The sequence below is a fragment of the Schistocerca cancellata genome, chromosome 7, assembly GCF_023864275.1.
Source record: "Schistocerca cancellata isolate TAMUIC-IGC-003103 chromosome 7, iqSchCanc2.1, whole genome shotgun sequence".
Taxonomy (NCBI): domain Eukaryota; kingdom Metazoa; phylum Arthropoda; class Insecta; order Orthoptera; family Acrididae; genus Schistocerca; species Schistocerca cancellata.
The window spans coordinates 277,772,313-277,799,677 of NC_064632.1; the positions used below are offsets into that span (position 1 = coordinate 277,772,313).

Here is a 27,365-nt window from a genome sequence, read left to right on the forward strand (position 1 = left end):
TTCAGTGATAAAGCATGCAAGTGCATGGCACCTTGCAATCACTCATATATTTTCTTGTTGATACTGGGTCTGGAGTGAGTGCCATACCATGTGAGTTACCACTGCCACAATAAAACTTTTATCATCTTTCCAACTCCGCACAGCAAACATTTCACATAGTGAAGCATATACAATCACATCTCAAATCTTGGACTTGGATTTATAACACATATTTTCATGGCATTTTTTCCTTGCTGACCTCAAGGAACCATTACTAGGGGGCTGACTTTCTAAGACATAATCATCTCACCCCTGATTTGGAACACAGAACTCTTCTACACTGCAGCAGTGGACATTCCATAACTGTAATCATTGGCACACCATCGCTATTCACACAGCTGCCTTCCATGCACACCAGCTCACAAATTCTTCATTCAGTTGACAAAAGCAAACGTGATCAGCAGATAATTAGAGACTGCCTGACATCAGCATTAGAACCGCAGCACTTCCTCACTGACATAAGAAACACTTCACCTAAAAGAGAGCCACACTACATAGCACAAAACCCGCGCACCTACAAACAAGATCACTGCTACACATTCATACTTGGATTGGCTTGCTAGAAAACAACCTCATCATTTTGACATTATCACCATGAATGAGTCAGAGTGTGAGGGGCGGCCAGCAACACACACGTCATCGGAGCAGCCTGTAATATCTACACTGGCACCAACACAGGTCAGTACAGTGAACCTTTCTTGCAGTGCCCGTGCACCTACTGTACGTGTTTCCATTTTGTACCACTAGATTCAAATATGCAGTGTAGGCAAAACCATGCTGGACCCACCAGTCCAACATAAGGCACACAGATTATCTCCAGATAAACTTTCAGCAGCCAAATTGGCTATTAGTGACTTACTGCAAGCCACATAATCAGATTGTCCAATAGTCCCCAGTCCTCGCCCATTCATCTCGTACATAAGAAGAATGGCACATGTAAATTGTGCAGCAACTGTGGGCTCTTAACTCACAGTCAGTTATCGAATCCTGAATATTCAGTACACTCGTAACTTAACAAGCATGTCAGTGTTCAGTGTGATGGACTGTAAAAAAAGCTTCTTTTCAGCTTCCCGTGAACCAAGAGGACATGCCAGAAATGGTTATCACTTCTTTTGGACTTTCTGAATTCCTTTACATGCCATACAGACTCAAAAATGCAGCCCAGACTTGGCAAAGGTTCACAGACAATTTTGCTTTAAAGTTTTCCTTTTGCTTCACATACTTCATGATATTTGTCTTCTCTGATTCTCATCACAAGCATGAAGAGCATCTCAAACCAGTCTCGATGCCTTACACAATCTCAACATCAGTCAGTGACAGTAAATGTCAACTGTGACAGACAGTCAGAGATTACCTTCTTTGGCCATTCGTTTTTCAGTGACAGGATAGAGCTCATTACTATGGCCACAAAACTTTGAAGGATTATGTCAATTTCTCAGCCTGGTAAACTTTTATCACGGACACCTACCCCATGCAGCTGCCAACCAGGTACCACTGACAGATGCATTAGCAGCAGCCAAACACATGACATACAAAAGAAATATTCAAAGGACACTGCAGATGTGACAAATTAAAGACTGCTTTTCTCAGGATGAGCTGTTAGCACACCCGCTACCCACCGTACACCTGTTGATCCTCAGGTGCAAGTGATTTCATCACTGGAATGGTTTTCCAGCAGTCAGTAGCAAAAATACAAGAGCCACTATCCTTCTTTTACAAAAAGTTGACAGACTCCCAGTGTAAGTGATCAGCTTAAGAAAGCGAACTGTTAGCAGTGTATGAAGCAGTATGGCACTTTGAAGATGGTGTAGAGGGCAGTCCTTTGACCATCTATACCAGTCATCATCCTCTGGTGGATTGCATTTACGATCAGCAAAATATTGTTGCTCATAGTGTTTTCGCCATTTAGGTTAATTGCACAATTCACAATGGATGTTTGACATCTTCATCGCTCATTCAATGTCATTGCAAATTATCTCTCTAGGAGCTATGTACTCATGGTGGATATTAATTATGACAAACTATCAGAAGCATTACTACAGGACACATAATTTCGTGAACTCCAGCACAATACACCACCATGACCAGTTTGCACATAGAATGCTACACAGTTCCTGGCTATTCAATCCAAGTACTGTGTGATTTCACAGAATCATATTTGACTACTAGCACCTCTCAACAAGAGCAGAGTCATCTTTGATAAACTACACAGGCTGTCCCATCCAGGGATACACTCAACAGTGAAACTTGTCACAAACTGATTTGTGTGGCCAAATGTCAGAAAAGATTGTAAAACTTGGATGCAAGCATGTTGATGCCTGCCGCACTCTAAGACAGGACAACATGTGCAACCACAACATGATTGTTATTTAATCACTATGGGCCACTTTCACCTTGTCAGGACCTTCTCCGACTCAGGTGGTTTTCATTGTATCCTTTCAGCAGTTGACAGGGTAACTCACTGGGTTGAGGCTATAACAGTATATGATATCACTGCAGTAACAACAACAACAACAAAAGAATTTGTCAGTTTATGGCTTTCCTGTTTTGGTTGCCCTGCCTCAATAATGACTGATCAAGGGAGATAATTTGAATAAGCACTTTTTACTGATCGATCACTTGTGTGGTGTTTCATGCTTTCAAACCACACCTTACCACTCTCAAAGTAATGGACTAGTGGAACACTGGCACAGCATACTCAAACTAGCCCTCATATGGAGGAGGCTGAACAGAAGCTCTGCCAATGGTGCTTTTAGGCATGTGTTTAGTGTATAAGGAAGACCTCCACACATCCCTAGCGGAAATCCTTCACAGGAACCACTAACTCTACTGGCAGACTTCAGTCATTTCAACCACCAACAGAGAGAAAACTCCTGCTCATCAGCAAGGTGAAGTGGCACATTGCTCATCTCCAGATACCACTCTTGCAAGCATATGGGCCACATAAAATCACTCTCGCACTCTCTGGTCAGCCGTGCAGCTGTCTGCTGTAAGGACTATCTTTGCATTCAGCTAGTTCTGAGCTTCAGCTGTATTCACATTCGATCTTGTGTATTGCTACCAAGCAATAAAGTGTATCTATTCTGTATTTGTGGTTTCAATCATTATATCATAAGCATTCTCACCAGGGTCCTCTTGACAGCTTTAGTGACCACACTAGCAATGTAAGATCTGATGTTTCCAATATGTCTGTGGCACTCTCTGAAGAGTCCAACATGCTGATAATAGATTTCAGTGTTATTCTGGTAGTCCAAAACATTACGGCAATTTCATAGTCAATGAAAGGTACAGCATAAATAAAAACTTGTGCTGGTGCATTTTATATTGTCTTCATACATCAGCATAAGTACCTGTTCATATTATGATAATGGAAGTCCTTTAGTACACTACAAAATTCAACACATTTGTCTTTATAAGAAGTAATAAGATTGGGAAATGTAACACAATTTGAAAAATATGCCTGAAATATATGTGCATTGAATACAGTGATTTCCTAAATGTTTGCAGGTAGAATCAGAAGAACGGAGAGATGGGGAGGTTATTATCAAGTGCTCATTTACTCCACTGCTGCTGTCGTCTATGGAAAGTGAACTGTCTGTAAGTGTTTCCTTAGAGAATAAATTACTCTTTACATTTAACAGTAGTACTGTTCATTAGTTGTGGGTTATTACACAGAACAGAAGTATCATGTATGTATTGAAGAAAACGTGTAGTGGAATACTTTATGGCAAATACTGAATCTGAGATCCTGGAAAATGTTTTTGGTTAAAAATGTCTAGAGCAAAATAATCAGAGGACAATAGCAGAAAATTGAGGAAAAAACCAGTAATATTCTTCAGAGTAGCTGGTGTTGTAGAACTCAAAAGAGAAGGAGCAAGCATGTGTAACATACTCACTGACGGAATGTTACACTGCCTTAATTTTAGCATTTGCCACCTTGTACTTGGAGTAAGTACATTCTTCCTGACTATCCAGCGTGAAAACTTTTTTCCCTAATAAAAAGAGAATCTTTCTTCTGTATCATGAAGATATAATGAACACAAGCAACAGTTAGATAAAGACACAGCAGCCAAAATATTTTGACCACAGCACAGTGAGATCGAACGCTGTCCGGTGGCATCACAGGCACACAATATGGTAAGGAAAATATATAAGTGAGCAGAGGCAAATGTGGACTCATTCTAATGACAAGGGCCACAAATGGAGAAATCCACTGACTTAAGTGACCTTGAGAAAGGGCAGATTGTTCTGACAAGATGCCTGGTTATTTTGGAAATGACTAACCTGGTCAGCTGTTTGCTTGCTATTGTCATGAGCATCTATGGAAAGTGATTGAAGAATTGTGAAATCACAAGTGGGTGACAATATTTTGAACATCCATGCCTCATCACTAACTCACCTGTAATTAGATAACTTTAATTTCAATCTTTTGGCGGTGGTTAGAAATTGATTTTTGCTGCATTCAAAACTTTTGTAGCCTGGACAGGTTTCAAGAGGTCTGAGTAAGATTATAGCACTCTGTTACATAATGTAGGTTATGCATTTTTTCTTTAAATTATATATATAGCTACAAAACTGAACAGTTAACAATAAAACATTATATTGACTGGTACAAGTTACATTTCACAAATGCTGACCTACAACTGGTAGACTGCTCCATAACTGCTCCTTACAAAAATTACTCCATAACTGCCTCACATGGTCATTGCCATTCATCTTAAATGACACCACAATACTGGCTTACATTACTTCACGTTACTGAAAATGGCATACATTATTTTACAACAAAAATAATAATCTTGGCAAAAGTTACGTACATCATAAATGATTTTATAATATAAGTATACTTTTGGTATAATAACAGTTCAGAGTATTCTACATGTTTCTGAGAAAGTGTACGAAATTATTTCTTATAACAATGTTCCTAACTAATATACAGTTCACATCCAAATTATTATCAGTAAATTAGTGCTAATGTAACCTTACTATCTGTGTGTGAATTGTGTTCCACAGTACATATGACTTTCAGTGTAGAAAGTCATTAAGACTTGATGCTATTACTATTTATAGGACAATGATGTAAAAAAAATTCTAAAATTCACTAGTATATATAATAATGTTGTGTAGGTGATTGAAAGTTGCATAAATATCAAATGTAAATTGAAACTGAGTTCAAAACAATGGTCAACATATGAATACACAAGCTAAACAATGCACACAGTGTGCGATTAGAATGTGCTGCTGCGGTACCGGGTTTTAAAGTTGACATGGGATCAATCAGATCATTAAGTGTAATCACCCTCGGTCATGTTACACATGCCTCTGCTAAGCAGGTACAAGTATTTCGGAGCAATCGTTTAATACACATTGTTGAAGATGGATCTCCACAGCTGATCATGGGTTCCCATGACCTATTATCATCATCTTCTTCTTCTTCTTCTTCTTCTTCTTCTTCTTCTTCTTCTTCTTCAGTTAGGATTGCAGTCAGCATAGGATCGTAAAGGCTGGACCAGGGATCAATGGAGATGTCACCAGGTTGAATGAATCACATTTTTTTGTTGCACTAGGTCAGTGAGCATGTTGAGGTACGGCGTTATCGAGGTGTACAACTGCTTGGAACATGGTCTGCACCCCTCACACAGTTTGGTGATTGCATTATTATACTATGGAGGACATTCGTCTGCGCTTTGATGGGACATCTGGTTGTAATCAAAGACACCACAATAGGTTTGGACTACATGGATATTATTGCAGGCCACCTGCATCCCTTCATGCTTGATGTCTTTCCCAGCAGCATAAGTGGCCTCTCACAAGACCAGAAAATGCTACCATGATTTAAAGAGTATGATAGTGAACTGGACAATATAGGGAAAGATAGATTGCTACCTACCGTAAAGAAGACACGTCACGTTGCAGACAGGCACAATTAAGACACATACAGCTTTCGGCCACTGACTTTGTCAGTAAAGACATCACGCACACATGACTGCCAACTCCGGCATTCCGGCCCGATGCTGGAGTTAGCTCTGTGTCTGTGGTCTGTGCGTCTGTGTTAATGTAATGTGGTGTAACTACCATCTCTATTATAAGAAGCTAATTATTTCAATGAATAATACTCAGAATGAAAATTTGTATATTGTTGTTTGAATGCTGGTACCCATCAGTTAAATATTAACTTCACTGGAATATTGTATAATGCAAAGTGATGTAAATGATATATCTGTATGGTGTAAAAAGTGGCAATTGACTCCAAATAATGAAAAGTGTGAAGTCATACTAAAAGGAATTCACCAAATTTCAGTTGCACCATAAATCATACAAATCTAAGGGCTGTAAACTTAGAAATTCACCAAATTTCAGTTACACCATAAATCATACAAATCTAAGGGCTGTAAACTTAGGGATTTCAATTACGAATAAAATAAATTGGAAGAATAACGTAGATAAAGTTGTGGGGAAGCAAACCAAAGACTGTGATTTATTGGCAAGACACACTCAGAAATTGTCATGGGGTCTAATAAAGAGACTGCTTACACAATGCTTGTCAGCCCTCTTCTGGAACACTGCACTGCAGTGTGGGATCCATGTCTCAGAGGATTAACAAAGGACATTGAAAAAAGTCAGAGAAGATCAGCTCATTTGGTATTATCATGAAGTAAAGGAGAGGGTGCCATGGATATGATACATGAATTGGGATGGCAGTAATTAAAACAAAGGTATTTTTCATTGCAGCAGGTCCTTCTCGCATCTTGTCATAAAATTTCAATCACCAACTTTCTCCTCAAAGTGTGAAAATATTTTGTTAGTGCCCACCTACATAGAGATAAATGATCATCATAATAAAATAAGAGAAATCAGAGCTCACACAGAAAGATTTTAAGTGTTTGTTTCTCCTGTGTGCTCTTTGAGAGTGGAACAGTAGAGGAGCAGCTGAAAGGTCGTTTGATGAACCTTCCACCAGGCACTTAATTGTGAATCACAGAGTAATCATGTAGATGTGTATTGTACAGTTTACACACTTTAACTTGGCACCTCTCTGGTTGGTGTCACTCCAGAATGTTTATGCTCTTTCGCAACCTTTGCTATCTGACAGTAGTGTACACCGTAGCCATTGTGATTCCAGTGTTGATTCCTGTGTGATGTTGTTCATAGTAATTGACAACATTATCTACAAAAATGAGTGAAAAGGCTGTATGTGGTCCTTCTAGAGACTCACAACCAACTCCATGTGCTCAGATGATTCCTTTCCAAAAGAGGAAGACTGTTATTCAGTGTGATGCGAGGAAAGTAATGTAAGTGTCATTCAGTACTGCGACAGAGAAAAGATGACAAAAGCACTGTTACACTTGCTTAATAAGTCTCCTAAAAGAGCAGCCATGTATACAGGGAAAAGTAAGGGCAGTCCAAAAAGGGAGAGGGATTTTATGGGCAACTCATCCTGGCAAATAACTGGTTACTACTGGCAAGAGGTGATAAGTCTGAAATATATTTCTTTGTTTTGCTGCATAATGTGTGTCAAGTACAAAAATAATTTCCTGAAATAATTACATTTAAATCTTTGAACGAACATGGTAAATCAAATTATTAGGACAATATAATCCATTAATCAGTTTATATTACTGTTTATCTACTTTAATTCATCTCTTGCAGTGATGTTAAGTTCAACTTCGTTGCTATATTTTTTATTGTGTGAGATGTGCAGATGTGCAAAGCAATTAGGACTTGAAATCCTTATATAGCAAATAAAAATTTATGTCCAATAGTTCTTCCAAATATCTTAGCTGTCTCTCAGCAGCATCTTTACTTGGCATTTTGCACATTGAAGGCATTCCTTCCTCTCAGCATTTTATACATTAGAGCAAATTTATGGTGCATGTGTTGTAGGTGTAAAATACTCTTAAATTATGTACATCATTACTGCTGAGCCATTTTTTATAGAAGCACAGTTGTACATTATGTACTACAAATGTAATTTCACCTCATTTTGACACATCCACTGTAGAATTCAGTCAGACTTCCTAAAAATTATTTTTGTTTTATCCCTCAAAGGTGAACAACTGACAAAGTTCAAACATCATTTGATGATTCAGTAAATTGCTGCCAGTACTGAAAAATAAGATTGACTGGAAATGAAGTGCTACCTACTTGAGGAAATTATTAAAGTCGATGGGCTTCAAGTGGAAAAAGATCTAAAATAAGATATTCACTAATAAAACACGCTGGCAGTCTTGCCTCATAGTTAAAATGAGAAACATTGGAGAAGTTGGCACTGATATTTTCTACCCTGATGAGACCTAGGTAGACAACAACTTGAGCTTTGACAAATGCTGGCAGAGGAAAGGATGGCACATGTCACGGTGTGGGCAAGTGCCTCCAGAAGGCACATAGGCAGCATTGCCTCCAAAACTTTTGTTTTTCCTAAAGGAAGCAGAGCTCCAGTTTTGTACCAAATCCACACAGGGTGGACTACCATGGGCAGGTGTATTCTGTGAATTTTGAGAAGTGGTTTGAGAAAAAGGTTTTGGAAACCTATGGCCACAATCTGTCACTGTGTTGGAAAATGCACCATACCTTAATAGGAAAGTGGATAAACCAGACCAAATATGACATGAAGGTGGTGATGCTTGAGAGGATGCAGTAATAGCATGTAGGAGGAGGACTTTTATGATTTAGTTCTTTGAAATGGGTCCACAAGAAAGCTGTACTTAGCTGACCAGTTGGTTGCAAGTAAAGATCACAAAGATGTCCAATTGCCACTTTACAGTTGTGCTTTGCTGTTGATTTTGCATGTCCCAAATTAAAACAAAAATAGTCACCACCTAGGACTGGGGAATCTACTGCCGAAAGGTGCAGAAGTTGGAAGACTATTATTAGAGGTACAACTGTGTGATGCAAATTGCTTTGGACAACAAATCACTAACGCTGGTTCAGGGAGAATCACAAAATCTGGAGCCTCCAGCATGGACATGACCACAGATGATTGCAATGAAGCAACTCATTGTTTCATAAGTTTTTGCTTCTACCTAGGCACTTCTTAAAGTTGTCAATAGTAGTGTTTATTTCCATTTTTTAGTACTCAAACATTAAAGTGATGCTTAGTTTCATGGCCCTTCTGTGATGCATCAAGCCACTGTGTGTTCATTTCTTTTATAAGCTATAAGCTGGCTGCCTTGGAAGCAATCAGCAGGGCTCGTTCCAATAGCCAATGCACTATCAGCCAATTGCAGGCTTCTGCTCCCATCATCATCTGCTGAGGTGCCAAGTTAAAAGTGTGCAATCTGTAAGATAGACCCTACCACACACAATTTTAAATTACTTCTGAGTAAATCAGGAAAGGGACTCAAACTGTAAAGATCTAGTCACTGATTGGTAAAGATAAACTGAAGGCTGCAATTAACTGCATAAAAGTACACACACACACACACACACACACACACACACACACACACACACACACACATTATCATTATCAGTTGGCTGAGACTGCAGTCGTGGTTTTGTGTGTGTGTGTGTGTGTGTGTGTGTGTGTGTGTGTTTACATTCCATTCTGGATTTTCCATTGTTTGAAATGTATTCTTCTTTTATTTTAATTTCAAAACTGTACTTACTTAAAAAACATGCCTCCTATTTACTTAGTGGCATTTTCTTTGGGCCTTTTCTTGGTTCTATCTGGTGTGGTTCCTGTTTTGCTACCTGTGATGGAAGTTAACGGTTAGTGGGATCCCTACATCCATTTACTGTGAAGTTTCTCTCTTTTTGTTAAAGCTGTTGTTGTGCGTGTGTATCTGAATGCTGAATAAAACAATATGGTAGTTCTAGTTCTTTGTGGTGGTAAATACTAGAGTGCCCTGAATTCTGTTGTGAGCTCAGCTGTGACCGATTTCTGCATGTATCCTAGTATGTAATGTCGTTTTTTTGTGGTAATAGTGGTGTTTATGGCTCTTCTTGCCATCATAACACTTCCACTTTTCCACCAATATGTGGAATATGATGGGAAAAATGGAAATAAGCGTTTGGCATCATTGGCCGCGAGGCCCCTTGCGGGGCAGGTCCGGCCGCCTTGGTGCAGATCTTATTACATTCGACGCCACATTGGGTGTCCTGCACACTGGATGGGGATGAAATGGTGATGAAGACAACAGAACAAAACAGTCACTGAGTGCAGAAAATTCCCAACCCAGCCGGGAATCAAACCCGGGCCCGTAGGATGGCAATCCGTCACACTGAACACTCAGCTATCAGCAGACATGTAATATGATGAACTTCTGATAGATGGGAGGGACATTCACTGTCCTTTAAACTCATGCGCTTTGTCAACCCAGCCCTCATTGATCTAAATCATCAGTTTGTATTCCATCTTTCTGCAGTGATTGTGTAATCTTGGGAATATACAGCAGAAATTATGTTCTCAATATTCCTCTTGTGGTGTAATACGTCGGCACTGTTCCTAAGAACACACTCAGTATTGTTCCATCTCATGCCTACGGTGCTCATTACAAGAATATTGATCATGCCTCTTTCCTTGCTTAGTCCAGGATTTCATCATTCCTCAGGGTCAGCATGATCATGACGACTAAGATGCTGTCTTTCTGCACTTTCAACTTACTTGCACCACACTGTGGCTTTTTAGAGATCCAGTCTACAGCCTGATTGTCAAACTGCCCCATCATATACTGACAACCAATGGACTTTAGACATCTAGCCGTTTGTAGGAATTATTGTTCCATATGAAACATACATATATGGTCTGGCAAACTGATGTTATGATTATAAAATTGTCCCAGTATCTATGTGAGAATATACCTATTGCAATATGTCCTAATTTCATTTATTGGAAGTTTTCAATGCCCTTGCAACATCTTTAGCCTTGCAGGATGAAATAGGTCACTTAGAGGATTTAAGTGTTGTTCCAGATTCCTTATAGCAAAAAGGACCAAAAAAATAAAAATTTTGGAAGAGAAGCTTATTTTCACAATCCTTGGATGAAGCCTTTAGAACCATTCTGGTATGAAACACTTCTTTAGGCCTCTACCAATAACAACTAATTATCATTTTGTGGTGCTGCAGGGTGTATAGGCCCCAGGGCAACCAGGAAAAACCCAGGAATTTTTTCATCCAAGAGAAAATCAGGAAAATCCTGGGACTTTTTTAGAATTCCGACAGTTTTTCATTGTTTTAATTTTCAGTTAAGTTTTTGTACTTTTTACTGGTCCCCCCTCCCATGAACCATGGACCTTGCTGTTGGTGGGAAGTGATACAGTTAGCTGTACCGTAGGTGCAACCACAACAGAGGGGTATCTGTTGAGAGGCCAGAGGGGTATCTGTTGAGAGGCCAGACAAATGTGTGGCTCCTGAAGAGGGGTAGCAGCCTTTTCAGTAGTTGTAGGGGCAACAGCCTGGATGATTGACTGATCTGACCTTGAAACACTAACCAAAACGGCCTTGCTGTGCTAGTATTGCGAACGGCTGAAAGCAAGAGGAAACTACAGCTGTAATTTTTCCAAGGGCATGCAGATTTACTCTATGGTCAAATGTTGATGGCGTCCTCTTGGGTAAAATATTCCGGAGGTAAAATAGTCCCCCATTCGTATCTCCAGGCGGGGCTACTCAGGAGGACGTCGTTAACAGAAGAAAGAAAACTGGCATTCTACGGATTGGAGCGTGGAATGTCAGATCCCTTAATCGGGCAGGAAGGTTAGTAAATTTAAAAAGGGAAATGGATAGGTTAAAGTTAGATATAGTGGGAATTAGTTAAGTTCAGTGGCAGGAGGAACAAGACTTTTGGTCAGTTGAGTACAGGATTATAAATACAAAGTCAAGTAGGGGTAATGCAGGAGAAGTTTATTAATGAATTTAAAAAAAAAGCAGGAGTGCAGGTAAGCTACTACAAACAGCACAGCGAATGCATTATTGTGGCCAAGATAGACACGAAGCCCACACCTATCACAGTAGCACAAGTTTATATGCCAACTAGCTCCACAGACGATGAAGAGATTGATGAAATGTGTGATGAGATAAAAGAAATTATTCAGGTAGTGAAGGGAGACGAAAATTTAATAGTCATGGGTGACTGGAATTCGAGAGTAGGAAAAGGGAGAGAAGGAAACGTAGTAGGTGAATATGGATTGGGGCTAAGAAATGAAAGAGGAAGCCGTCTGTTACAATTTTGCACAGAGCATAACTTAATCATAGCTAACACTTGGTTCAAGAATCATGAAAGAAGGTTGTATACATGGAAGAGGCCTGGAGATACTGGAAGGTTTAATATAGATTATATAATGGTAAGACAGAGATTTAGGAACCAGGTCTTAAATTGTAGGACATTTCCAGGGGCAGATGTGGACTCTGACCACAATCTATTGGTTATGAACTGTAGATTAAAACTGAAGAAACTGAAGGTGGGAATTTAAGGAGATGGGACCTGGATAAACTGAAAGAACCAGAGGTTGTACACAGCTTCAGGGAGAGCATAAGGGAAAAATTGACAGGAATGGGGTTCTTTCCCCCAGTAGAAGAAGAATGGGTAGCTTTGAGGGATGAAATAGTGAAGGCAGCAGAGGATCAAGTAGGTAAAAAGACGAGAGCTAGTAGAAATCCTTGGGTAACAGAAGAAACATTGAATTTAATTGATGAAAGGAGAAAATATAAAAATGCAGTAAATGAAGCAGGCAAAAAGGAATACAAATGTCTCAAAAATGAGATCGACAGGAAGTGCAAAATGGATAAGCAGGGATGGCTGGAGGATAAATGTAAGGATGTAGAGGCATATCTCACTAGGGGTAAGATATACTGCCTACAGGAAAATTAAAGAGTCCTTTGGAGAAAAGACAACCACTTGTATGAATATCAAGACCTCAGAAGGAAGCCCAGTTCTAAGCAAAGAAGGGAAAGCAGAAAACTGGAAGGAGTATATAGAGGGTCTATACAGGGGCGATGTACTTGAGGACAATATTATGGAAATACAAGGGGATGTAGATGAAGATGAAATGGCAGATATGATACTGCATGTCGAGTTTAACAGAGCACTGAAAGACCTAAGTTGAAACAAGGCCCTGGGAGTAGACAACATTACATTAGAACTACTGACTCCTTTGGGAGAGCCAGCCCTGATAAAACTCTACCATCTGGTGAGCAAGATGTGTGAGACAGGCGAAATACCCTCAGACTTCAAGAAGAATATAGTAATTCCAATCCCAAAGAAAGCAGGTGTTGACAGATGTGAAAATTACTGAACTATCAGTTTAATAAGTCACAGCTGTAAAAAAACTAACGTGAACTCTTTACAGACGAATGGAAAAACTGGTAGAAGCCGAATTGGGGCAAGATCAGTTTGCATTCCATAGAAATGTTGGGACACGTGAGGCATCAATACTGACACTATGACTAATCCTAGGTTAAGGAAAGGCAAACCTACATTTCTAGCATTTGTAGACTTAGAGAAAGCTTTTGACAGAGTTGACTGGAATACTCTCTTTCAAATTCTGAAGGTGGCAGAGATAAAATAGTGGGAGTGAAAGGCTATTTACAATTTGTACAGAAACCAGATGACAGTTATTAGAGTCAAGGGGCATGAAAGGGAAGCAGTGGTTGGGAAGGGAGTGAGACAGGGTTGTAGCCTATCCTCCATGTTATTCATTCTGTATATTGAGCAAGCAGTAAAAGAAACAAATGAAAAATTTGGAGTAGGAATTAATATCCATGGAGAAGAAATAAAAACTTTGAGGTTTGCCGATGACACTGTAATTCTGTCAGAGACAGCAAAGGACATGGAAGAGCAGTTTAACAGAATGGACAGTGTCTTGAAAGGAGGATATAAGATGAATATCAACAAAAGCAAAACGAGGATAATGGAATGTAGTCGAATTAAGTCGTGTGATGCTGAGGGAATTAGATTAGAAAATGGAGACACTTAAAGTAGTAAAGGAGTTTTGCTATTTGGGGAGCGAAATAACTTATGATGGCCGAAGTATAGAGGATATAAAATGTAGACTGGCAATGGTAAGGAAAGCGTTTCTGAAGAAGAGAAATTTGTTAACATCGAGTATAGATTTAAGTGTCAGGAAGTCGTTTCTGAAAGTATTTGTATGGAGTGTAGCCATGTATGGAAGTGAAACATAGATGATAAATAGTTTGGACAAGAAGAGAATAGAAGCTTTCGAAATGTGGTGCTATAGAAGAATGCTAAAGATTAGATGGGTAGATCACATAACTAATGAGGAGGTGTTGAATAGAATTGGGGAGAAGAGAAATTTGTGGCATAACTTGACTAGAAGAAGGGATTGGTAGGTAGGACGTGTTCTGATGCATCAAGGGATCACCAATTTAGTACTGGAGGGCACTGTGGAGGATAAAAATCGCAGAAGGCGACCAAGAGATGAATACACTAAGCAGATTCAGAAGGAAGTAGGTTGCAGTAGGTACTGGGAGATGAAGAAGCTTGCACAGGATAGAGTAGCATCGAGAGCTGCATCAAATTAGTCTCTGGACTGAAGACAACAACAACAGCTTTTTACTGGTAAGAACAGATGCTGTAACAAGGAATTTTACGGTATCCAGCTACTGCATAATAATACTGCAGCAATAAGACATAAACAGGACGGAAGGGGGGGGGGGGGGGGGGCACTTAAGTCACAAAGGAAATGCGCCATTCACAACAACAAAACGCAGTGCACACACAAGCGTCTGCCAACGGCAATCATTACTTCTTAAAAAATATTTCTTATCAATACTTTATAACAAAAAACTGCTTCCGACGAGCGTGATGTCACAACTATTTACATTTGTTTCATTTGAGCAGTTACCAGTGGGCTCATCCGCTTGCACAGTCGAGTCGCGTGTGAGCAGAAACTTCTTCCACCCCTGTCACAAAGGAAATGCGCCATTCACAACAACAAAACGCAGTGCACACACAAGCGTCTGCCAACGGCAATCATTACTTCTTAAAAAATATTTCTTATCAATACTTTATAACAAAAAACTGCTTCCGACGAGCGTGATGTCACAACTATTTACATTTGTTTCATTTGAGCAGTTACCAGTGGGCTCATCCGCTTGCACAGTCGAGTCGCGTGTGAGCAGAAACTTCTTCCACCCCTGTCACCTTGAACTGTGGCTGTTGGCTGTATCAGCAGTAGCAACAGCCAGATGCTACCCGGAATTTTTTTTTTTTTTCTGGTGTTCCCAAGCTACCACTAACCAGTGTTGCGCATGCGCAGAACAGTCTGAGTTGTAGTGGGGAGAGCGGTAGTTCCACGTAACACGTGTTTAAGTTTAGTGATTTCTGGGGCCGGGAACTACAGTCACATAATTACAGAAGGCTAAAATACGTCATTAGTTTCAGATTTCCGATTTTATTTCCATGTTTTAGGCAGTCAAGCATTAACGGTCTTGCCGAACAATGTAGTTCTTTTTGTCTATTTTGCTAAAGATATTTAGCTTTTGTTGATTTTTTCCGAACAGACGGTTTATTTGAAACGAAATGTTCCATTCCACACTATTGCTTAATTTCAACTGTTAGCTGATTTTAAAGTGCACGTTTTCATCCTCGGGCACATACAGCATTATGTCATGATAAAGAACCAAGCATGAGGTAATACAGCATTGGTACTCCACGAAAATTTGCACCTGAAAACCACACTGAAAAGCTTAATACAAAGTTTTGGCCTACGTCTTTGTGAATCTGGACATACGAATGTGACTTCAAGCAGAATTATGCATTTTAGTATGGTTTACGAAATGCTCTTGGAGTATCCTGTGCTGTCCTGTTTCGTTTATGACATAATGTTAATGCTAGTACGAATATACGGACTTCCTACATCATTGTAGTTGCGCACGCGCAATAATGTGTGTGGTTTTTTTTTTTTTTTTTTTTTTTTTTTTTTTTTTTGGGGCGCTCTCTGACAACTGGTGATTGGAAAATATTGGAAAGGTCGTTTGAAAAGCGTTACTTTCAAAGTAAATTTCATTTCACGCAAGATGAATTATGTTACGTGTGAGTAGTGCTTTGAATTTCTTAAATCGTTTTCATTTAAAGCTTAACACTTTGAGGGACAGCCACTCAAGAAGAATTTCTAGTCCAGAAGCCCAGACATTTGTCATTATTTAAAATTTTTCTGGCACATTTGTGTTATGTATCTTAAATTGTAACACACGGGAAAAAAATCAATTATTATATGTGAAAGCTTAGCTTTACTTGTAGCTACACTATGTACATTAATTTAAACCATTAACTTTTCCAGTTTATGTGTTTTCACTACTTAACAGTGATGTTGCCATTGGCTAACTACATCAAGTGTACTGTGCTCTGAATATTTGCTTTCATCGCCAGATACATCACGTGACGTGATCTGTGATTGGCTTGCAAAAGCACATCGCAATCTCGACTTCAATGCGTCGGAAACGAACGTGTTGTGTTCAGTGGAATTCGAATATGTACTTTCGTAATACGAAAATATGCAGCTTATCACAATACGAAAATATGTAGCCTACATGTTGCTGCACTGCGAAGTACTACGCCGGTGTAGAAAACGTTAACCATTCAAAGGAATGGTAAGTTTTACAGTTCCGAGGGAAAGTATACCGTCACTTAACACGGAAAACGCGTATATTTAACATGGAAAAATCCCGATATTTTTTTCCTTTATCCGCAATACACCATGTCCTAGCATATCAGCAGTCTTTCAGAAATAACTATAAAAAAAAACTGTTACCAGCATTCCGCAATGCATTAATTATCTGGATGATATAGTTGTAGTTGCAACAAAAACTCAGAAGCACCATATATCACATCTCTGGCCGGTACAGTATTTTCAATCTTTCTGAACCAGGGTAAAATGTAATTTTTCAAAATACAACTTCTTTCAGCATTCTGTTATGCAACATATAGTTCGCATGAACGATGGGAAAAGCAAAAAGGCACTGTGAATAAGATAGGAGAAGAAAATTTACTGACGCAAACAAGCGTGAATAAGGTCAATGTAAATGTGCCGACCAAAAATTGTGCCGAAGTGATTAGTAAAATAATACAAAACGATTCCCACATTGTGAACTTCAATAACAGCAAACTGTTTGTGGTTTCAGACAGCCATGGTTGTGGACTTGCGAGTACCTAAGCTAAAAGTACAACCAAAAGATATTCGTGTGCTATAGTGAAACCGGGAGAGGCGAAATTAAAAAAAAAAAAAAAGGGGCATCCGCAGAGGTAAAACTCCACGATAAAGACTTTGTTGTACTTATTGGAGGCGCAAACGACGTCTACAAAAGTGAAACAGCGAGTGCGACGCGCAATCTTAAACAGTGTTTGAGAAATCTCACTTTGCATGTGTAGTAATGGTCAATATTCCGCATCACTATGATCTTGTAAGATAGTCATGTGTTAATACGGAAATAAAAAGTTCCAACAATCAGGTTGCAGACATTTGCAGGCATTGTAAAACCGTGAAATGTGTTGATATAAGCAATATTGGATGTAGATTCCATACGCAACACGGACTTCAGCTGAATGGCTTGAGGAAAGAATATCTGGCAAACCTGATAACAAAGGAAATAAAAAAAAAACACCAAAATAAATTCAAAACCATAATGATAACTGCATTGCCATCACCAGACTCCATAACGAAAGCACTTCTAAAAGAGGTAAAGGCATTAGAACCATCATCAGCACCAGCAAAGCATGTTAAAAAAAAAAAGACGAAGTGTTAACAGGAACAACAGTGGACAGCGATTTGAACGACAAGAGAACTACAGTTCCTCATCATCCAAATATCTTTTTAGCCGAAAACAAGAAAAATGAGAATACTCACAAGAAAGCACAGCAGTAGTGGCAGAACCAACATTTGAAGTACATTAGATTAATAGTGTCAGTGTCAGAAACAGCATCACCATCGTCAACAACAACAGAAATGGCAGTATTAAGTACAGTAGCAGCAGCGAGAAGCATCTCGCCACAGCCCAGTGTACAGGTGTGGCCCGAGAGGTGCAGGAAACCTGTCCATCTCAAGGATTTATGGTATCTCATCGGGACATGGAATGAATATGACAGCACAAAACATTAATAAAACTGTAACTAGTTCTCATCCTAGTTACTTGCAGATTTTAAGCCTAAATATTCAGTACCTTAGAAATAAATCACTAGAACTTGAGGTAGCAATAAGTGGTGCAAACATTGACTGCATGTGCTCATGGAGCATTGGGTAATTTCCAAGAATGATTGCCTCTCCAAGTCACGGAGTACAGACGATACATATCGAACGTGCAATCCTAAGTCTATCACGCGACTCTGGTGGAGGGCATGTGGTCACTACAGCAACGACAAAAGACGAGCGTTAAAAAAATACTTGTAATCACAAAGGAGACGGCTTACCTTATTTGTTGTCAGTCTTGTCATGTGAACGTCCATGTGACGTGTACGCTACAATTCCCTTTTTGCCATTAATTCCGGAGGTGTGTAACTTAGAGCAACTAAGCAACAAAGTGAGTCATCAAGTAGATGAACAGGTATGTGACTATCATAACACATATGATCACAGTGCATCAAGATTAAAGACATTAACGGAACCTACAACTTCAAATATAAAGTCAAATTGCTCTCAGAGGAATACAGACAGAGACAAACTACTTACTTTTCTACAAGTTAACATATGTTGCATTAGAAATAAAATTTTAGAATTAGAACATTTATGTAACACTGATCATGTAGATGTTATATGTGTATCTGAGCACTGGTTAACACAAGAACAAGTAAATATGTTCATTCCCCAAGGGTATGTTGTGGGAGACATGATATGTAGAAAACAGAGAAAGAATGGTGGCACGGGAATTTTTGCCAAAGAAGGAATAATGTTTTCCAGAATTGATGTATCTACATACTCCTCAGAGCTAGATGGGGAGTTTAGTTGTGTAAAACTAATGAATGAAAATGTGGTGGTAGTTAGTCTATATAGGTCGCCAGATGGTGATTTAAATTTGTTTATTGAAAAATGTGAATTAATGATTAAAAAAATATTGAAGAGTAAAACGAGAATTGCTATATGTGGTGATTTCAACATAGAAATGGTAAACACACAGAGACCAGGTGCTAGGACATTTTTGAATATGCTAAGATCATTAGACCTCTATTGTACAAATAACTGTGCCACACGTAAGAATGCCTGTATAAACAAGCCTCTGACCAAGGGGCAGAACAGAGTGTGAACATTCATAGGTCATATCTGAAATGCAAAAAATACTATAAAGCTAAACTTCTTCTGGCAAAAAGTAAGCAGTGGAGAACTATATAGAAAGAGCTCCCAATAAATGCAAGGCAGCCTGGCAAATAATAAAACAGGAGAATACACCAAAACACACAGAAACAGCTCTACTTGATCCTGAAGAATTAAATGAGTACTTTTTTAAACTCAGTTAAAGAAATAAGTAACAGTATCAAAGCAACAACTTTATCTGCAATGAACCTTGTTGGAACACCACAGCCTGTTAACTTGGCATTTCAATGGAGGGCTGTCACACCTGCTAATGTTATAAAAGCTGTATCCAAATTTTCAGGTTCTACAAGTATGGACTGTTATTGGTTATCAAATAACATAATTAAAAAGACAATACACTCACTCGCCAAACCATTAGCTTATATTTTTAATAAATGTGTAGAATTTGGAGTTTTTCTAGATGCACTCAAGGTATCAAAAGTTGTCCCAGTTTTTAAAAAGGGAGACAAACATCTCCCCTAAAGCTACAGACCAGTCTCCATTGTTTCAATATTCTCAAAGGTATTTGAGGCACTGATACACACACAAATAAGCAGCTTCTTTGAAAAACACAATATCCTATGTAAAAATCAGGTTGGCTTTCGAAAGGGGAAGAACACAACAGGGGCCATCTTGGAAATCATTGACCAGACCTTAACAGCTTTTGAAAATAATAACATGGTATCACTGGTATTATGTGACCTAAGCAAAGCTTTCGATTGCATTTCTGTTGACATACTACTGGGGAAACTAGAGTTTTATGGGGTGAGAGGGAGCACTTTATCTGTGATAAATTCTTATTTAAGTAACCGAAAACAATTCGTTTCAGTCAGAAATTTAAATTCTTCAATCATGGAAATCAGCACAGGTGTACCGCAAGAGTCTATCCTTGGACCCTTCTTCTTCATTGTCGCTATTGATTTACGTAAAAATATAGCTCACCCTGTTGTGTGTTATGCTGACGATACAACACTACTTACCACACATCAGAACATTTAAGATCTGAATAACCTAACAAAAGAAACACTAGATAAGGCCCTGGACTGGTTTGCAGCCAATAAGCTCCTATGCAACCCTGACAAAACAACTTCTAATGGGAACATCAAATGAAGTAGGCAATAAGTCGATAAAACTCTTAGGTATTCACATTGACTCAAAACTATATTTGGAGGAACATGTCAATCATGTATGTGAAGAAATATCTCAGGTGGCATACCTTCTCTTGAAACTAAGGGAGGTAGTGAGCTTGGAGTACCTCAGGGTCACATACTTTGGGCTATTCCAGTCACATATTTCGTATGGTCTGATTATATGGGGCACTCCCCTCACATCAAAAACGCATTGAAATTACAAAAAAAAGTCATACGTATAATATGTAAAAGAGGTCATAGGGAGCACTGTCGTCCTCTTTTTTCCAGATTCAGAATACTTACAATTATAAATCTATACATCTATGTGTCTGTACTCTATATTAAAAATAATATTTCAGAATTTATTGCCAGAAGGGAAATACACGAACACAACACCAGGGCTAACGGTAATTTAGACATACCGCGCCACAGATTAGCGAGAACAGGAAATTCCCACAAAGTTAACCCACTCAAAATGTTCAATAAACTGCCAGTTCATGTTCAGTCTATGGATACAAATTCTTTTGAGTGGTACAGCTGGCTGTCAGATCATCCATTCTATGACATTAAAGAATTCTTTGAGATGCCTGAGGATAATATAAGCATTTAAAAGTTGTCTGTAGTTAAACATATTATTTTGTGCTATGGTTAATCGTGTGTAATTACAAAGTTTATACTATAAACAATAAAATACCATATTATATTAGATTATAAGATAGCTTGTTGCGTTAACTTTTAAAAGCTATCCTTTGTAATTTGGTACACTGCCATGCTTCAAATGTATTCTATAATGTATTGACAGAAGTTTATTTTATTATCCTGTATGTACTAGTACATCTTGTATGACGAAGCCAATATCATTGTAAAATGATCTACGGTGAATAAAATTCTTGATTCTTGACGGAAAACAGAGGACAATGACGATCACAATAGATCATAATGCCCGCCACCAGAGTCGCGTGATCGATTTAGGATCGCACGATCGATATGTATTGTTTGGACCCCGTGACTTCGAGAGGCAATCATTCTTGGAAATTACCGAACATCTGTGCAGAAGTTTTGAACTAAGTTGCATTAGTATTCATCCATATAAGTTGGCTAGTCAGTGTTGTAGAAAAAAATGACAAAAATGGAAGTGAATGTATCTTTATTAAATCAAGCATCAGGTACAAAACTGGTGTGAAGCTGAATCATTGAGTGTGGAAAATAATTTTGAAGCAGCATCTATACAGTTGTATGAAATACAGGGAAAAGTCATAGTTATAACAATCTACAGGCCACCTACTGGGGATACAGACATATTCATTGATCAATTAGAAACACCGCTTAACATTCTTTTTGATGAAAAATATTATTTAAAGGCAAGAAAACGTTTTATTAACTTTAGAATTACACCCTGGATACGAAAAAGAACCACACTTACTGAAAAGAAAACACAGAAGTTACACACAAGCCAAGAATAAAGATATTGACAGCAGAGTCATGGAGCACCACATAAATATAGACGTCAAGGATTTTTTTCTTTTCTTTTAACACTTCCTCCAAAAGAAAAAATCATGAAATTATTGCTTTGTCTCTTGCATGCCAATTTCTGAACATAGAAAATTAAATCGAACTCGTTCAAGGGGATTCGTCAAAATATCTGCCAACTGGTTGTGTCCATCAATGTGTTCCAAGAAAATCTCACTGTTCAGATATCTTTCACGAACATAGAAATGTCGGAACTCCATATGTTTAGAACGTCGATGATATTCTGGATTTTTGGCCAACTTCAATGCACTAGCATTGTCAATGTAAAGAACTGGAGGCTGCCCTGACATTTCCACTAATTCTGATAGCAGACGACTTAACCAAACTAACTCTTTCGCTCATTCATTAGCTGCAATTATTTCCGCCTCAGTTGTGGATGTGGCCACTACTTTCTGCAACTGACTTGTCCATGACACTGCACCACCTGAGTACTTTGCAAGAATTCCAGTTGTTGAGCGCCTTGTCCGGTTATCACCTGCGAAATCTGCATCAGCGTAAATCTTTAACTCTTCTTTTTTATTATATACAATTCCAAAATTTAAGGTCCCTTTCAAATACCGGAAAATGCGCTTTACTCTATTCCAGTCTTCAGTGGTTGGTTTCACCATAGCTCGAGCAGCTTTATTGACTGCAAAAGTGATGTCTGGACGAGTTACTGTTGAAACAACCAATTGCTTCACGGTAGGGTACAGATGACGAAACTTCTTCGTTTTGATTATTGTCCTCACGTCCAATAGGAGTTGAGATTGTATTGCATTCTGCCATTCGAAATCTTTGCAGAATTTCTTCTGTGTATTTCTCTTTACTTATCATTATTGCTCCATCTTCATATTGTTTTATTTTTATGCCAAGAAAATTGTCATGACTGCCAGTTGTTATTTCGAATTCATGTTCTAAAACACCCATAAAAACAGCAATTTCTTTCTTGTTACTGCCGACAGTCAGGCCATCATCAACGTAGATTGCCACATAAAGGCTATTTCCATTTTGTCTACGATAAAATAGGCATGGGTCTGCATCACTGTTTGAAAAACCAGCTTTCTTCATGAACTCAACAAAACGTTTGTTCCAGCAACGTGGCGCTTGCTTCAACCCATAAAGACTTTTTTTTTTTTAAGAAACATACTCGGCCTGTACCATCTTCGAAACCTTCTGGTTGTTCCATATATACTTCATCTTCAAGTATTCCATTCAAAAAAGCTGTCTTTACATCGAATTGTTCTAGCAGCATTTTCTTTGAAGCAGCTACAGCCAACAGAGTTCGTATGGTGTCATAACGTGCCACAGGGCTAAAGGCGTCGTCATAATCAATTCCTGCTTTCTGAATACAGCCTTTTGCAACCAATCTGGCTTTAAAGCGAGTACCTCCATTGACTGCGACGTTTCGCCGTAGAACCCTGCGGTTTTGCAATACTTTGGCATTCTTCAGACTGTCAACCAGCACACAGGTATTGTTTTTCTTTAGTGATTGAAGTTCTTCACTAATAGCTTGCATTTCTGCTTTTAGAAATTCTGTTAATTCTTTATTTTCTTCAGATTCACTCGACTCTTGACTTTCTCTAGAATCGAGAGTGCCAATTTTTTCTTGAGTTTGGCTTCCTCCAGAAGTGTAAAGACTAGGAGATTTACATTGGTAATCTTTAGATGAATTCGGATCATTAAATTCTTCCTGAGGGACTTCAAATTCAACATGATCACTATATTCAACATGATCACTATGTAAATCACAAACAATTTCTGGCTTAAATTTCACATCGTGACTCAACACCACTTTTAGATGGAATCCAAACTCTAAACCCATCTTTGTGATTAGCATATCCAACAAGTCGTCAAAAAACTGCCTTATCATCAAACTTGGAACGGAATTGTTTGTTAATGCGAACATAGCAGCCTGTGCCAAAAATTCTGAGATGATCAAGTCGTCCTACTGGTCGATTAAACCATAGTTCATAAGGGGTTTTATTTTCAACTGAAGATTTTCCAGTACGATTTATTAGGTAGACTGCTATGTTACATGCCTCTGCCCACTACCCTTTAGGTAATTTACTCGGATTTAGCATTGACCGGGCAGCTTCAACTATGGTCGTATTTTCCCGTTCAGCCACACCATTTTGTTCAGGAGTGTAAGGAGGAGGAACCAGTACCTCTATTCCCCTGGCTGCAAGCAGTTCACTGACATTCTTATTGTTAAATTCTTTGCCAGCATCACATCTAAATTGTTTGACAACATGTCCATTAATTCGTGCTTCATTTAAAAACTGCTTCAGCACAGTACACACTTCACTTTTGTGACTTAAAAAGAAAATTCGACGAAATTTACTGAAATCGTCTTTGAAACATACATAATAATGCTTACCTTCAAAAGATTTCGTGCTCATTGGTCCATTGACATCCGCGTGGATTAATTCACCAGTACTGGTAGAGCGTATTGTTCGTGTTTTGAATGGGGCACTTATGCAGTTTAGCAGGTACGAAAAAAATTTTTCATTCCAAATGTATCTGGCTTGGAGAGCTTTGTGGGTGAATATGTAAAGTTTGTTGGTGATTGTACTTTGTATTTTCATAAATAAAGTGATCTGTAGCGTAGCCCACTTGAGGTTAGGTTGGGAGTTTTTTTTTTGGAATGCGGCCGCGGCAGCGGCCGCCTATGATTTGAAAATACTGATTAGTTAGTGTATTACGCAATGTTGCGTCATCGGCAGCGCCGCGCTTATCGGGCAGAAGATATCGCCGACGGTCAAGGGAAAATGAAAATGGATGTTATATTCGAAATCAGCGCATCAGAATTCACTATATCGACAAAATATTGAAAAATAAAAAAATTTTAAAAAAATTTAAAACAATTTTTTGATGTAAATAATTGACTGGGGCGAAAATAAATATCGTATTCGTAATCAGCGTATCAAATTTGACTATAATCGATCAAATTTTGAAAAAAATGAAAAATTTTTTCCGTACCTGCTAAACTGCATAAGTGCCTTGAATGGCAGCCTATATATCTTTCCAACCGCACAGTCGTCACAAAATTCACTCTTGGCATCTTCCACATGAATGTTCACTCCTTTTAAAATATTCTTGACATGTTATTTATTTTGATGACCAAACCTTTCATGGTACACTTGAAATGTTTCGGATGAAGTCATCAAGCTCATGCGATTCATTTTTGCATTTCTAACAACACGCATGTTCAACACATAAAGTCCATTTTTCACATAACCTGTTATAACAATATTGCCACTGACGTGTTTTCGAACACACATTATTATAACTAAAATTAGAGCTATAGCCTCTGCAGGCAATGACTCTCACAGAGAACAGATTAGCACTTGCATCAGGGACGTACAAAACATTGTCGAATTTGGATGTAAACTATTCCTTGACCGTACGCACACATTTTGACATCTTGTTTTCCCAATGAAGTTACTCGAGGAACATCAAATTCACTATACGAAACAAAATACTGTTTGTTGGGAGTGATATGATTTGTAGCGCCACTGTCGCAATACCATTTATTTGGGTCACTGTGATTACTGGTACACACACCCATAGCGTACGAAGTAAATGCAGCGTGTTCACTTTCTCGCTTCTTCTCTTTTCTTTTATTGCTGTCACGAGTGTTCTGTGGACATTCTGCAGCCCAGTGACCTAATTGTTTGCATATATTACACGGAAACTTCTGTTTTAATTGTGACTTCGTCATCTTTACTTGCTGATTACTTGTTGCCGTTTTCTTGTTTTAGAAACGACAAAAGCTGCACTTCCATTAATGTCTTGATCACGCAGTTCAATAGTACAGAGTTTTTCAATCAATAGATTCAAGCTTTGCTTTTCTGTCGGTATCTTATCCCAGAGATCCTTAAAATTGTCGTAGTCTTTTCCCAGTGTAGACAAAATTCGACCATTTAAGATTCTTTCAGATAGCATATGTTCATGTTTTGCTAATTCATCGTTCAGGTCCACAAATAACTTTTGCAGTTTGGCCACATGGGCACTAATATCTTCCGTTTCATCACGTTTAACACGGAAAAATGTTTCAATCAGCATATTCAAACGCTGAGTACTGCTACGTTCAAATCGGGCGCGTAATTTGTCCCAGATTTCTTTAGCATTCTTGCATGTTAAGACGAGTTCTGCAACAGGTTTACTTAGCGCACTTGCTACAAGACTTGCTGCCTTTGCGTCGTCCTTGTGCCATTCCACATACGCTTCTTTTTGTGCACTTGTCGCACCTTGCGGCAACTCTACACGTTCACGTGTACCGTTAATAATATCTTCTAGTCCATACGAACGCAGCACCATAGAAATATGCCATTTCCTTTTGGCCCAGTCGTCAGGTCCTTCAAGCTTATCAATGCTGACCTTACAATCGCCGCTAGCAGTCATGTTTCTTTACAGATTCATTTCAAATACTGTTTTAATTAAACTATGTTGTTTGCCTTTACACGTGTACTGGGCCCATAACCTGATGAAAAATATTATTTAAAGGCAAGAAAACATTTTATTAACTTTAGAATTACACCCTGGATACGAAAAAGAACCACATTTACTGAAAAGAAAACATAGAAGTTACACACAAGCCAAGAATAAAGATATTGACAGCAGAGTCATGGAGCAGCACATAAATATAGACGTCAAGGAATTTTTTCTTTTCTTTTAACACTTTTTATTGAAATAACCATCGTAGTTGTCTGTGGGGATTTCAACATAAATCTTATGAATGAAAGTAGGCTAAAAAATCAATTCCTAAATCTGTTCTGCAGTTTCCATCTGTTTCCGCACATACATGAACCCAGAAAAATAACATATGACACAAGCAGTCTTATAGATAATATATTTTTAAATGTACGATCCACAGAAGTAGAAGTAACAAACACTGATTTGGGATTATCAGACCATAATGTTCTTGTCCTCAAAATTAATTCAATGCCACTGGAAGAAAAAAAAGTGTACTTCATGTATAAAAGAAAATTTTTCACTGAAAACTGTGTAGTACATACAAATATCCTAACTAGTGAGTCCTGGGCAGAAGTGTCCCTAACTAATACGAATGATGCATATAACACTTTTTCTTCAGTTTTCGTGGGATATTTCGAAATGTGCTTTCCAAAGAAGCTGTCAACAATCACATCACAATACAAAGCCAAGTTCTTGGATCACAGCTCACATCTAAACTTCTTGTGGAACTCTAAAGACACTAAATTCGAAATTGAAGACAGATCCACAGTTCATTGAATATATTAAGAATTACAAGAGAGTATATCGAAAAGTAATTGCCAAGGCAAAATTTATGAGTAATGACAACTTGATAAGACAGTCCAATAACAAATCAAAAGCCATATGGGGTATTGTGAAGATTGAAACAGGAAAGAGATGCGAAGACCAGTATAAACACACAGAAAATGTCAATGTTTTTCAAGATTTGCCAAAT

The 27,365-nt window shown here is 38.5% G+C and overlaps 1 protein-coding gene across 1 annotated transcript in view; it reads left to right on the forward strand.

Annotated features, from left to right (window-relative positions):
* LOC126092404 (selenoprotein N-like) overlaps positions 1-27,365 on the forward strand; it is a 169,455-nt gene that overhangs the window by 28,390 nt on the left and 113,700 nt on the right. Inside the window, exon 2 of the mRNA XM_049907977.1 lies at positions 3,547-3,636. Coding sequence (XP_049763934.1) covers positions 3,547-3,636 — 90 coding nt within the window. The remainder of the gene's footprint in view (positions 1-3,546; positions 3,637-27,365) is intronic.